General features: G+C 48.4%; 1 protein-coding gene across 1 annotated transcript in view; it reads right to left on the bottom strand.

Annotated features, from left to right (window-relative positions):
* LOC122708572 overlaps positions 1-13,358 on the bottom strand; it is a 48,409-nt gene that overhangs the window by 14,394 nt on the left and 20,657 nt on the right. The window contains 4 exon segments of the mRNA XM_043924780.1: positions 6,206-6,319; positions 6,436-6,607; positions 6,693-6,979; positions 7,067-7,255. Coding sequence (XP_043780715.1) covers positions 6,206-6,319; positions 6,436-6,607; positions 6,693-6,979; positions 7,067-7,255 — 762 coding nt within the window.

Genomic DNA, 13,358 nt, shown 5'->3' with positions numbered 1-13,358 from the left:
GCATGGGGGAGACGGGCAAAGCAGGGCACAGGGGAGGTGGCAAGGTGAACATGTTATAGCCACGCTTTCCGGGAAACAGACTCACTCAGAAGGACAATGCAGATAGTGGAGTGCAGTTTATTACGCCGGCGGGCCCAAGGCAGAGTCTCCTCTTAGCCAAGGACCCCGACCAGCATTTGTGAAAATCTTTTATACCCCATGTGTCCGAGTCCAAACCCACTACCCCAATTCCCTTGAGACTTACATAAACAAAGGAAGGGTAAATACAACTACAATAACCCCATCATTCACGTGTTATGTGTTCAAACAGTCAATAATCAATAAGCCCGCAGTTACATAACAAATAGTTAATAACTGATAAGCCTGTGCTTACATTCTGATAGCTAGTGTCCGGAGGCAGGGGTGATTAGTGTCTGTTCTTCAAGATTCCCCTGCCCAGAGGGGGGTCTTATCCTTCCATTGTCATTCCCACAGGCGCTAAGCACAGAGTTCAGAGTCCACTGGAGAGGTGGCCGCGCACGATCAGCACAGACAGGCCTGAGATGGAGTCCAGGCCCTATGAATTCCTTCTTCATTCCCCTCTCTTGATGCTCTTAGTTTCCATAACAAGCATCATTTATTGAGATATATTGTACCTTAGCCCTCCTGCCACCCACATGAGAGAATGCTATCAACCTCTGGGTTACAAAATTCACAAGGCATTGTAGGAAGCAGGGTCCACAAAGCAGTATGATCAAGATTACTATAACAACAGTTCATTAGACATGGCTTTCACTTGATTTTGCATATCCTCCAAGGCAGCAGATACATCTTCAGACAGGTCAGGGATGTACACACCATTCGCCAAAGTCCCTCCTTGGGCTGCTGTGAGTATGTCTAATGCCATCCTATTTTGAATTACTGCCTTCCTCATCTGAATCTGTTCTTCGTTCAAAGCTTGAATGGCTTTAGTACTGTCTAAGAGGGCCTGTTTAATGAAATTAGTTAAGGCCTCTACCTTAACCATGATATCCGTTGTCCCTACAGAGGGTATAAACAAGGCAGCAAGATAGTCATACCATTGGAACACAGATCGTGTCCATCTTGCATGCAGATAAGGCAGGTTTACTGGAGGCTGCTGTAGGCTAGGCTTAATTCTGCCATAGGAGAAAGCAAATCCTAATGTGCAACGCCGCACCCAGCCAACTGGTAACCATGGCCATAAGTTAAGCCCACAGAGCCACTGGGTCCCATTGGGGGCTTCCCAGCGGATTCCAGGATTATATTTCCAGTCGGAACTGGGCCACTGAGCAGACTGATTGGGGTGATAGGTAACTTCCAAGATTTGTTTACTTTGTTCAGGGGACAAATAACAATTCTTTTGGGTCTAGGGGATGGTCTCCAAATCCAACTTTCTGTTCTTTTTGTTCCCAGCAAATAGTAGCAGGGGCAATCAACTGTCCTTTCTCAGGAGTCATCCAGAAATATTCATCCCAGACCTGGTAGTATTGCTCAAGGCACCGGGAGGCCTGTCCCCCTTTTGTAAGGTAGCCCTTTTCCTCTTTAATTCTCATATATGAGGTATAAGCCTTTGTTATCTCCGTAAGGCTGGTGTTTATGTTAAATGTAACCCTATGTCCCCGGCCCATTGATGGCTTCTTCTAACACCAGAGGGCAAAGAAAGGTTATGGTTGGTGAGAGAGAGGAAAGTTCCTTTCTGTTGTTAAAGTCCCCATAACGGAATGACGATACCCACCAGGGGAGTCTGTCTATTACTGACAGGGGCATAGCCCCACATACCCAAGTTCAAAATTGCATTGGTGAGGCCGAGCAGCAGGAGTCGTTTACCCAGCTCCATCCTGTGGAGGGCTCGTCTGGGACCTAGTTTTCTTCTTCCTCCTCAGAATGATCTTGGTTTCCCGTGGGTCGGTGGGGTCCTTCTGGGTGGTCCACTCGGCGTCCTCCGGGTCAGCGTGGTATGTCTTCTTTGCTCTGGTGTGATGGATCAAGGGACAATACCTGTAACTTTAACTGCAGTAGGGGTAGTTAGAATAACATAAGGGCCCTTTCACCAAAGGGCTAGCAAATCATGTTTCCAATCTTTGACCCATACTTGGTCAACAAGTGTAAACTCATGAATCTGTTCCCCAAGGGGGAACGGCACCCTTTCTTGTACAAACTTAGTCACCCGATTTATTACCTTACCCAGTTCCATCTGCTGTGAAATCTTATCCCCCCTTACCTGAGGCAAATTTGTTGACACCTGTTTTCTTATGGGAGAAGGCCTCCCATACACAATTTCGTGTAGAGAATAGCCTTGGGACTGTGGGGTCATCCTGAGTCTGAGCAGAGCCATTGGGAGCAAGTCCACTCAGGAGCAGTCAGTCTCTCTGATCCACTTGGAGAGTCTCTTTAAGTGTCCGGTTGGTTCATTCCACCATCTCAGAACTCTGGGCCTCCTCTTTGTAGATCTGTGCCTTCTTCTTCGACACCCGGTAACCTGCTTCCATCAACAGCTGGAGCAGTGCATTTGTCCCTTTCCAGCATTTTTCCTTGGTCTCAGGCAGCCAGCAGCAGGTCATCCCCCTATTGTAGGAGCTGACATCCATACTCTTCCGGATGGAATGAGTCCAGATCAGAAGCCAAGGCTTCCCCAAAGATGGCTGGGAAGTTTTTAAACCCTTGTGGGGGAGTCCAGATGAGCTGTTGTTTGGTGCTCCCCACTGGATCTTCCCATTCAAAGGCAAATATGGGCTGTGACGCTGGGGCGAGGCATATGCAGAAGAAGGCATCCTTGAGATCTAGGCAAGTGTAAACTTTAGTCCTCGGTGGGAGGAGGCTAAGTAAGGTATAGGGGTTTGGAACAGTGGCGTGTAAAGTCACAGTAGCCTGGTTGACTAGCCTGAGATCTTGTACAGGCCTATAGTCCTGTCCTCCTTCCCTTTTGACTGGCAGGATTGGCGTATTCCAAGCCGACTGGCACTCTACTAGAATGCCTGCTTGTTTCAATCTATTGATGTGGGGCAATATGCCGGTTCAGGCCTCCATCCATAGTGGGTACCGGAGCCCTCTAACCGGGATGGTGCCTGGTTTGAGTTCCATTATCACTGGGGCGTGATGTTTAGCCAGCCTGGGGGGGAGGAGGGATTGTCTTCCACCCAGACCTCAGGGAATAATTGAGTTAGCTCCCTCATGCTCTTCTGGCCCACCCGGTTCTGCCTTCAGAGGCTCATGCAACCTCCACTCATCTTGGGTTGGTATTGAGAGAGAGGGCAAATAAGTCATAACAGTCCGTCCAGAAGGTGGCCCTCTCCTCAGGGGAGAAAGTCACTTGTGCTCCTAGTTTGGAGAGCAAGTCTCTTCCCAACAGGGGTACTGGGCACTCAGGAATGTAGAGGAATTCATGAATCCCTTGGTGCCCCCCACCCCCCCATCTGACATTTTCTGGGCTGGCAAAACGATTTAGTCATCTCTTCTCCCGATACCCCAGTTACAGCGGTAGTCTTTGTGGACAGAGGTGCCACAGGTTTTGTTACTACCGACAATTCTGCTCCTGTATCCACCATGAAGTCAATGTTTTGGTCCCCCACTTTTACGGTTACCATGGGCTCTCAGGGACCTGATATCTCTGAGCCCTGGCAGCCCTAGTTAATTTCCAGGTCAGCAAGCCCCACAACTGCAGGAGCTTCCTCTTCCTTCCTTGCCTTAGGGCATTCATTCTTCCAGTGGCCAAAAGCTCGGCGCCAGGCACACTGGTTTGGCTGTAATGGGCCCAGGGCCTCCCTTGGGACCGGCTGAAGGACTGTCCTGTCCTTGGGGCAGATGAGGTTTTCTGGAGGGCCCGAGATAGACTTTCCCAGAGCAGCAGCTAGCACCGTAAGTCTCTTGTCGGTTCTCTTTTATTCCCTCCGGCTCTCTGGCAGAGCACGGTCTCTGCTTAATTCCAACATCTCCCTCCCCCTCTTGTCAGTACTCACCGGGAGAGGCGGGTATAGCTTGGGCGGTTCGGTTGGAGCCGGATTCTGGAAGTGCTGGCCAGAGGCTTCTGTCACCGGGATCGGAGCCTGCCCAAACAGCGGCTCTACGAACTCCGGGAAAGCTGGCTGTTGCAGAAACTTCACCTGGCCCTGGATCGGGCATTAAGGCGGCCTCCAGTCCTGGTGAAGCACTGGGAGGCAGGCGTGTCATTATCCAGCATGCGGGAGGGGTCAGGTCATCCCCGTCCAAATCCTGTAGAATTTCCTTTTTTATCATCAGTCAATTTTTGTGCCATTAATATTTTTCCCTTTCCCTTCTGGATATAGAAACTTGTCCAAGTAGGAGGGTCTCGAGCTAACCCTAGCCATGAGTCAATAGATGGATATTGATCCAGGTGTCCTGGCTCTCCTGTGACTTTAAGTTTACGGTGTTCTCTGGTGGCCATCCTGCTCCCATAGGGGTCCATTCGACCTCACAGAGTATGTGGAGGCAGCTAGGCTTCATCTTCACCCCATAGTCTCCTCCTAATCCCTTCTTTAAATTTTTAATCATGCACTCCAATACAGTTGCCTTAGATTCACTTTCCCCCATCTTGCTTACCTTCTCGGACCTTCTTCTACTTTTCCTTTTCGTTCTGTCTACGAAGTTCTCAGTACCCTATGTACTTCTGATATTTCCACTCAGTGACGCTTAAATTGCCATTCTGCCTCCTTCCTAATTGGGGCGAGAAGAGCCTTACCTGCCAGACCCCAGAGGGAGAAGGGGGATCGGCGTGTCTTCACCTGCCAGTCAGCATAGCTGAACCAGAACATCACATGGTCCAAGACTGTTTCTCCCTTAAAGTCCATTCTGCCTTGGTGGGCTTGATCAGAAACACAGATGGGTTAAATATCCCATGTCCCAGGCCATCTCCAGAAAAGCCAATTCATACTCACTTCTGTTTCCCCCTCCTTCTAGCCTAACAATTCCGAGGGGGTCAAGAATTTCACAGCAGACAGGACACCTCCTGGGGGAGGGCAGAATACGAGCATACAAGGACCAGTTTCCTATTCTAAAAATCCCCTGGCGATCGCTTGGTAATAATATTCCACGAGACGGCGTGGAAACACCTCCTAAATGACCTTCACAAATTTCCTTCCTAAACCCTAGCACGCTTGTCGACCTGTGTACCAAGCAATCGCCGCCTGCCTATTCCAGGCTCCTGTGGGTCCTTGCTCCTTCTAGTCCCTCCCAGGGGGGTGATCAGGCCCCCTCTTCCACCCTGCTGGGTGGGCTCCTCCTCACCTGAGCGCTCAGGTCCCCTGCTGCCGTCCACTACCTGCTGACGTGAAAGGTCCGGGCGTTGAGAAGCAGAATCCTTCCAGAGGGGCGAGGCGCCTTCCCCCCTCTAGGAGATTCAAGCCACAAAGCCTCGGGGTGGCCTCAAATGACACCTGTCTCCTCAAAGTGAGGAGTTTCCCGGCCCATGCACCAAATGTTATAGCCACGCTTTCCGGGAAACAGACTCACTCAGAAGGACAATACAGATAGTGGAGTGCAGTTTATTACGCCGGCGGGCCCAAGGCAGAGTCTCCTCTTAGCCAAGGACCCCGACCAGCATTTGTGAAAATCTTTTATACCCCATGTGTCCGAGTCCAAACCCACCACCCCAATTCCCTTGAGACTTACATAAACAAAGGAAGGGTAAATACAACTACAATAACCCCATCATTCACGTGTTATGTGTTCAAACAGTCAATAATCAATAAGCCCGCAGTTACATAACAAATAGTTAATAACTGATAAGCCTGTGCTTACATTCTGATAGCTAGTGTCCAGAGGCAGGGGTGATTAGTGTCTGTTCTTCAAGATTCCCCTGCCCAGAGGTGGGTCTTATCCTTCCATTGTCATTCCCACAGGCGCTAAGCACAGAGTTCAGAGTCCACTGGAGAGGTGGCCGCGCACGATCAGCACAGACAGGCCTGAGATGGAGTCCAGGCCCTATGAATTCCTTCTTCAAACAGTGTTGGAGGAGATCCCAGACCAAGCACCCATGGTGGTATTTTTACCAACAAACTGTATTTTTAAATCATTCTACATTGCAAAACATCTTCTCAAGAATCATGATCAGTCAGAAATCTCAGAACTGAGGCTGGACCCTGGCCCAGGGCATGGGAGCCCAGTCCAGCCATGCCCAGGGCAGAGCAAGACCCACCCTTCCCGAACCCGCCCGTCTCCAATGCCCCTGGAGCTGGAGCGAGACACTCACCTGGGAGAGCAGCCTGGAGGGTGAGCACAAGGGGCCCAAGGCCCAGGAGGCAGAGAGGGAGCCTCATGATGCCGCCTGCCCAGCTGCCACAGCAAACACCCTGGGGCTGCGCTGCTGCAGAGCAGGCAGAGGCTGGGGCGAAGGCGCCAATGAGGGCTCAGAATTTATCAATGGCTGCACCCGTGATGCTGCACACACGGGCCGCCAGTGGGTTGCACAGCCCTGCGCACCCCCTGGACCCCTGTAGGTGCAAGGAGGGCGGCCCTGGGCGGTGCCTCTATCCGGACAAGCATGCCTCCCGGCAGAAGGTGCGGCTGCAGAGGCCTCAGGGGGCCGCCCCAGCCGCCTGTAGCCCTGAGCCGCGGTCACTGGGAGGCGTGCAGCTCCGGGTGCCTGGCACCACTAGGGTGCAGGCGGGCGAGGTCCCTGCGCCCAGGACACCACCAAGCGGCAACCTGGAAAGGCAGCTCCGTGCCCAGCGAGTTACCTGAAGTGGGCGTCCTTGGCCCTGGTGGCGCAAGGCCTGCCCGGTGCCGACGGCTGAATGCCGGGAGGGGAGAGCAGGAGTGTTTCTGTGCCGGAAGTGAAGAGACGGGAATGCCAAGTCCGAGGCCGTGACAAAGCGGAGAAACAAGCTCAGGCCGAGAAGGCAGGCCCGATGGAGGCCCCGCGCCCCGCGGAGGAGGCCAGCGCGGCCAAGGCAGCATTCGCAGGCTGACGGTGGGGGCAGAGGGGAGACAGCGCACGTCCAGGTGGGGACGCTGGGAGTGGACGCTGGACCAGTGGGAGGAGGGGCTTTGGGAGACCCAGGGAGGCTGCAACCCTAAGCCAAGTGGTCAGGGAAGGCTCGGGAATAAGGACCTGAAAGAACGCAGCTGGGGAGTGTCACAGAGAAGACTTCTGGGGCAGAGGCAGCCAGTGTCGAGGCCCTGGGGTGGGAGAACCTCGCCTGGCCCTGCAGCAGCCGGGGGCCCTGGGGCTGGGGCAGGGCAGGGGAGGGCACACGGAGGTGACTGACCTCCACTCGGGGGCACAGAAGCCCCCGGGGGCCTGAGAGGGCATGGGCAGTGTGGCCCTCACTCTCCGGATGGCAGGGGAGAAACTGCAGGGAGACTCTAGGAGGGCAAGCAGGGGCCCTGGCCAGGGCTAGGCAGGGTCGTGGCAGGAAGAGCCCTTTTGCAAGTGAAACTCACCACATCCACCAGATGTGAGGGGGGGAAGAATCGCAGGTGGACCCAGGGACTGAAGGAGCAGAGGTGAACTACAGCCAGAGACAGGCTGCTTTTGATAGAGGTTGGATATTTCAAAGATAAGATTATTTGTCTTTGCACTTTGTTCAGTCACTTCAGTTGTATCTGATTCTTTCCGACCCCATGGACTGTAGCCCGCTAGGCTCTGTTGGTAGGATTTTCCAGGTAAGAATACTGGAGAGGGTTGCCATGCCCTCCTCCAGGGGATCTTCCCAACCCAGGGAGTGAACCCCCATCTTCTGCGTCTCCTGCACTGAAGGTGGATTCTTTACCAGTGAGCCACTTTAAGATATAACTAACACCAAGATATAATCAACATACCATAAAATTCGCCATCTGACACTGTAAAATGCAGTGGCTTTTAGGACATTCACAAAGTTGTACTATCACCAGCACCATCTAATTCCGGAACACTTTGTCACCCCGAAAGGAAACCCCATGCCCACTGGCCGTCACTCCCCAGCGCCCTCCTCGCTCTCAGCCCCGCCACGCACCTGGCCTCGCCCCGGATGCGCACAAACGGAATCACGCGTCGTGTAGGCTTCTGTGTCTGAGGCTGAGCTTCACGTGCTCAGGGCCTTCCCTGCTCTGTCCTATGTCAGTCTGGTACTCCTTTCACGGCTGAAGAGCGCCCCACTAGGGGGAAGGGCCACCCTCCCAACTGTGTTAATGGACACTTTTGGGTGTTATGAATGATGCTGCTGTGGGCATTTGTGTACAAGTTATTGTACGAACACACATTTCCACTTCTCCTGGGTATGTACCTAGGAATGGAACACCGTGTCACGGCTGACCTGAGGCGGCCTCTGAGGCTGGAAGCCTGCTTCCCAGAGCAGCTGCACTGCTCACGGTGTTGTAGCCCCGCATTTCAGGAAACAAACTCACTCAGAAGGACAACGCAGATAGTGGAGTGCAGTTTATTACACAGGCGGCGCCAGACAGAGTCTCCTTGGAAGAGTTCAGGAAAGGTCAAAAGGAGACACCGCGTGTCTGTCCACTTCCCAGAATCCCTCTCGCCAGCATCCATCTTGACTGAGTGATCATTCTGACTCAGAGTCCCTCCTGGTGGTGCATGCATCACTCAGCCAAGATGGATGGTGGCGAGAGGGATTCTGGGAAGTGGACGGACACGTGGTGTCTCCTTTTGACCTTTACCAAACTTTTCTGGTTGGTGGTAGCTTATTAGTTCCATATTCCTTACCAGGACCTCCTGTCACAAAACAACTCATGCAAATGGTTACTAGAGAGCCCGGCCAGGGTGGGTGGTTTCAGTCAGTGTGCTTCCCCTAACACGCTTAGCCAAGGACACTGACCAGTTTTTGTGAAAACCTTATATACCCTAAGTGTACGTGCCCAAACCCACCTCCCCAAATTCCCTGAAACTAGTCTGAACAAAGGAAAAGAAAGATACAATCAAAGTTAACCCATGATTCATATGCCTTAAGCCTAGGTAGTTAACAATAGGCCTGTGGTCATACCCCAATAAGCATAATAGAATGTATGATTCTATTCGGTTACACAGATAATTAGGGTATTCTTTTAGGAGAAGACTCTTGAGAGTCCCTTGGACTGCAAGGAGATCCAACCAGTCCATCCTAAAGGAGATCAGTCCTGGGTGTTCATTTGAAGGACTGATGCTGAAGCTGAAACTCCAATACTTTGGCCACCTCATGTGAAGAGTTGACTCATTGGAAAAGACCCTGATGCTGGGAGGGATTGGGGGCAGGAAGAGAAGGGGATGACAGAGGATGAGATGGCTGGATGGCATCACCAACTCGATGGACATGAGTTTGAGTAAACTCCAGGAGTTGGTGATGGACAGGGAGGCCTGGCGTGCTGCGATTCATGGGTCGCAAAGAGTCGGACTGACCTGAACTTTAGGTGATGGAGAGTATAGGTAGGAGCCCTGGGGCTCTTCCTTCTGGGGGCCTGGTTTTCCAGTTGGTACGTCGTTTCCATAGATACGGGACCTAGAGCTCAAAGTCCACAGTCCGGCCCAAGATAGAGTCCTGCTTTCAAGGTGGAACCTGTTCTGTCTGTTTCCACCTTCAACATGTCTGGCTCCTGAGTGTGAGGGCTCTGATTTCTCCATCTCCTCACTAACACTTGTTAGTGTCCGTGCCTTTTACAACAGCCCCCGTAGTGGGTGTGCAGTGGAGTCTCCCTGGTTTTGTTAGGGGAAGCACGCTGATTGAAACCGCCCACCCTGGCCAGGCACCACAGTAACCATTTGCATGAGTTTTAAGACAGGAAATCCTGATAAGGAATACAGAACTAATAAGCCACCACAAACCAGAAGAGTTTGGGAAAGGTCGAAAGGAGACACTGCGTGTCCGTCCACTCCCCAGAATCCCTCTCGCTAGCATCCATCTTGGCTGAGCGATGCGTGCGCCACCAGGAAAGACTCCGAATTAGAATGATTGGCCAAAGACCACCCAGAAACTCATCCCATCACCATAAAACCCCAGACTGCGAGCAGTTCTCCCGTGTTCCCTCACCCTCCTGCTCTCCACCCGGGTGCCCTTCCCAATAAAATCTCTTGTTTGTCAGCACATGTGTCTCCTCGGACAATTCATTTCCCAGTGTTAGACAAGAGCCCAGTTTCGGGCCCAGGAAGGGGTCCCCTTTCCTGCAACAAATGACGACTCTGGTGGGGACTCTTCTTCACTGAGACTGACATCCTGATCACTTGGGGTACTCAGGGGCCAGCTTGCCTGCCAATGGACCAGACCCAGTGGCCACAACTGGGACCTTTTTGTCCCTGGTCTCCTCCTGACACGGACAACTGGCCAGAGTGCCCCGACCGGTAAGGAACAAGAGACTTTACTGACCCTCTCCCCTTCCCTCTCTCTTTCCTCTCATTAACCCTGCCCATCCTTCCCTGTTTTTCTAGTCCCCCGATCCTGGACGCAGGAATCTGGTGGAAGGGCCTCAGCCTGAGCTGAGGGTTGGAGACTGATCACCTCCTCTTGGCAGAGAACTCGAATTCTGGTTCTGATTTCTGGTAGGGCCAAGTTCCAGTCCTCCCTTCTCTGGAAGCTCAGGGAAAAGTCCCGTAATGCCTGGGTATCTGCAGGTGGCAGGAGACGTCTGTAAGGCCACGTCTTTTGCCCCCCTTTCCCGCCTCCTTCCCCTTCTTCTTTCAACCTGGCTTCCTTTCCTCCCTTTGAAATCTTTGAAGACATCTGAAGGTCTGTGTCTCTATAGAAGGTTTTTTGAGAGACTGTATTCTTGTATTTAAGGGAGTGTCTGATGAAGACTGCCAGGTTTATATGTATGTGTTTTAACTCTGTGTTTTGTGTTGTGATTTTTGATGGCCATTTTGCTTTGTCTGGCCACCATTTGGTTTAGACCTGCCACCATTTTGTTAGAACTTGATTTTCTTTCCCGGTGCCTTGAGACCAGGGCTCTCAGGAACACTTATCTAGACCTTCTCTAACACCTGAGACTGAGGGAAAAGGGAAAAAGCCTTAAAATTTTTTATTTCAACTGTTTTTATAAACTAGTAAATTTTATATTGTAATATCTAATTCATGACTAAAGTTAGAAAATGAAGCTAAATCTTGCACTGAGTCTGTCTAAATGTGTCTTGGTATGTCTTTGTCTCTGGGTAATATTTTTTAGGTTAATTTGTAAGTGAGCTCTATTGAATTGGCCTAAAGAAAGGTAAACACTTACAAATCAAGTAATCCTAAATTAAACAATAAATTCCAGGTTCATGTGAACTGGGAAATATTCCATTTTAAATACCTGATATTAATGTTTGTTTGTTGACCTATCTAATATAGACATGTCTTAGAGTAATTAACATGAAGTAGAACATTTTCATTGTACCTAGGTTTAATATAAGTTAAATATTACATCTGTTACAAGTTTGTCAACAAGGAAATTACCTCGAGTGAAGAAACTTCTAAAAAATGTAAATGAGATATGAGCTTTTATATAAACTCTATTAGGAATAATTATTCTTTAGGAATATCTGTCTAAAATAGTCTCTCCAGATTGGCATAACTTGAATTTCTAAGGGTTGTGTTGGAAGTCTATTGAATAGTTAGGTCATTTCCAAATAAAATAAGATTTTGAAACATTTACTACCAAACACTGATTTCCTTTTACAGAGAAACTAAAGAGATTTGGGAGTATAAATGAATAATATTTGATGCCATACTAAAATGCTTTTAAGAAAGCAAGGGTTTTAGAAATTATCACTGGTATTTATGCTCACCAATCTATAAAATGCTAATATAAAAGTTAGCTCTTGGTTGCTAAAGGAAAGCAGAAAGTGTGCTTTCAGTAAAAAAAAAAAAAAAAAAGTATGAAAAAAATACTAAAAAGAGTTACTCATGATCAGGATTTTCTAAAATTGGATTACAATTAGTTAGATAAATGGATTTTGTTAGGAATGACACAGCCATAAGAAAACTGGTTAGAGCCAACTAGGTCCAAGATGGTGGAGCTGACTTTCATTAGACCTTGAGCCTTGGTATTTGCGCCCATTGTGACATATCAACAAGCTAAATGATACACCCATCAACGTTGACTAAATCTGACCAAATGTTCTAAACACTTTTAATTGATCTTTTCAATAAAACTTCCTAAATCGAATTCTTTTCAAGTTCCTTTGACCTCTAGCTAACTTTGGGGTGCTTCAGAGGGCCCCCGAAACATCCCAAAGAGAGATATTAAACTGTGTTTATTTGGTTAGTTAAATTACATGAAAAAGATTATCAAATGAGTAATAAATCTGCTCATGTTATAATGTATGGTAAAATTAGTACAGATATCCATGAAATTATATAGAGTTTTTAACATTTTGATATGTCTTGGTATTCTAATGAAAAATCTGATGACTTCACAAAAGCTAACAAAGGACTGAATGAACCAGCAAATATGCTCATAACTTTTATGGTTTCCTCTGAGAAATTACAGGGTTGAATCTTGCGTTTTCTGGGAGTAGGGAAAACCTTTCTCTCAAACTAATTATGAAAATAATTTGGTAAAATTATATGTTATAAACAAAACAATTATATTTTCTGTCTGACTCCTTCAGAAATTTGAAACTCTTAGGTTTTCAGTAAGTTTATCAAATGAGCTAGGAAGGTTATCTCACTAACAGGTACAAAATCTCAAGGAATTTTTGAGACCTTAAAGAGGGAAGAATTCACCTAGATTTCTTAGGCAAAATCTGTCATAAGCCTTTGGTGTGAGTTTCCCAGCCCTGTTTTATTTTAAAAGTTCAGTCTGAGATTCTATAAATGTTTCAGCAAAATAAAAAGTCTATGATCAATCATGGTTATATAAATCATCAGACCAAAATTAGTGAGAACAGACTTCTTTTGCAAACAAGCTAACCTGAATTTGGTTATATTTGATAAAAATGAGGGTAATTTTAGGGAGAAAAAGATGTTTCAATAAATGTTAAATCCCAGTTTGTTAATGGAGGTCTACCAATGGAGGTAGTAAGACTCATTTCTTAGATAGTTCTTTGCTGTTATGTGATATTAATGTAAAATTTAATTGAATTCTTAAAGAACACCCTGAGTTTGCTTCTGAAGCTTATCTCAGTAATCTATCTTTGGATGAAGATCAGATGCCCCATGACCTGCAACCAGGACTGGAAAAAGACATAATTTAAGGGACTCTCCAACTTGGATGGAAGGACTTTTTTATCAGGAGAAACTACACTACACCAGGATGAAAAGATGAAGACATCAGAGATAGACTGCTTGCCCAAGATGCTGGACCTGATTCATATGATCATTTATAATGTTTTCTTGACTTCTTAGACCTTTGCATATAAATCAAATGCTTTTCTATCATAGGCCTGATCCTATGCTAATTTTAGAAATCAATCCAATTGTTGGGTTTGTGGCCAATTTACCTGTGTCTAGTTCTGGGTTGCC

Source organism: Cervus elaphus, chromosome 15 (genome assembly GCF_910594005.1).
Source record: "Cervus elaphus chromosome 15, mCerEla1.1, whole genome shotgun sequence".
Classification (NCBI taxonomy): domain Eukaryota; kingdom Metazoa; phylum Chordata; class Mammalia; order Artiodactyla; family Cervidae; genus Cervus; species Cervus elaphus.
The sequence above is the reverse complement of the archived record's forward strand: the minus strand, read 5'-3'. Positions and strand labels throughout refer to the sequence as shown.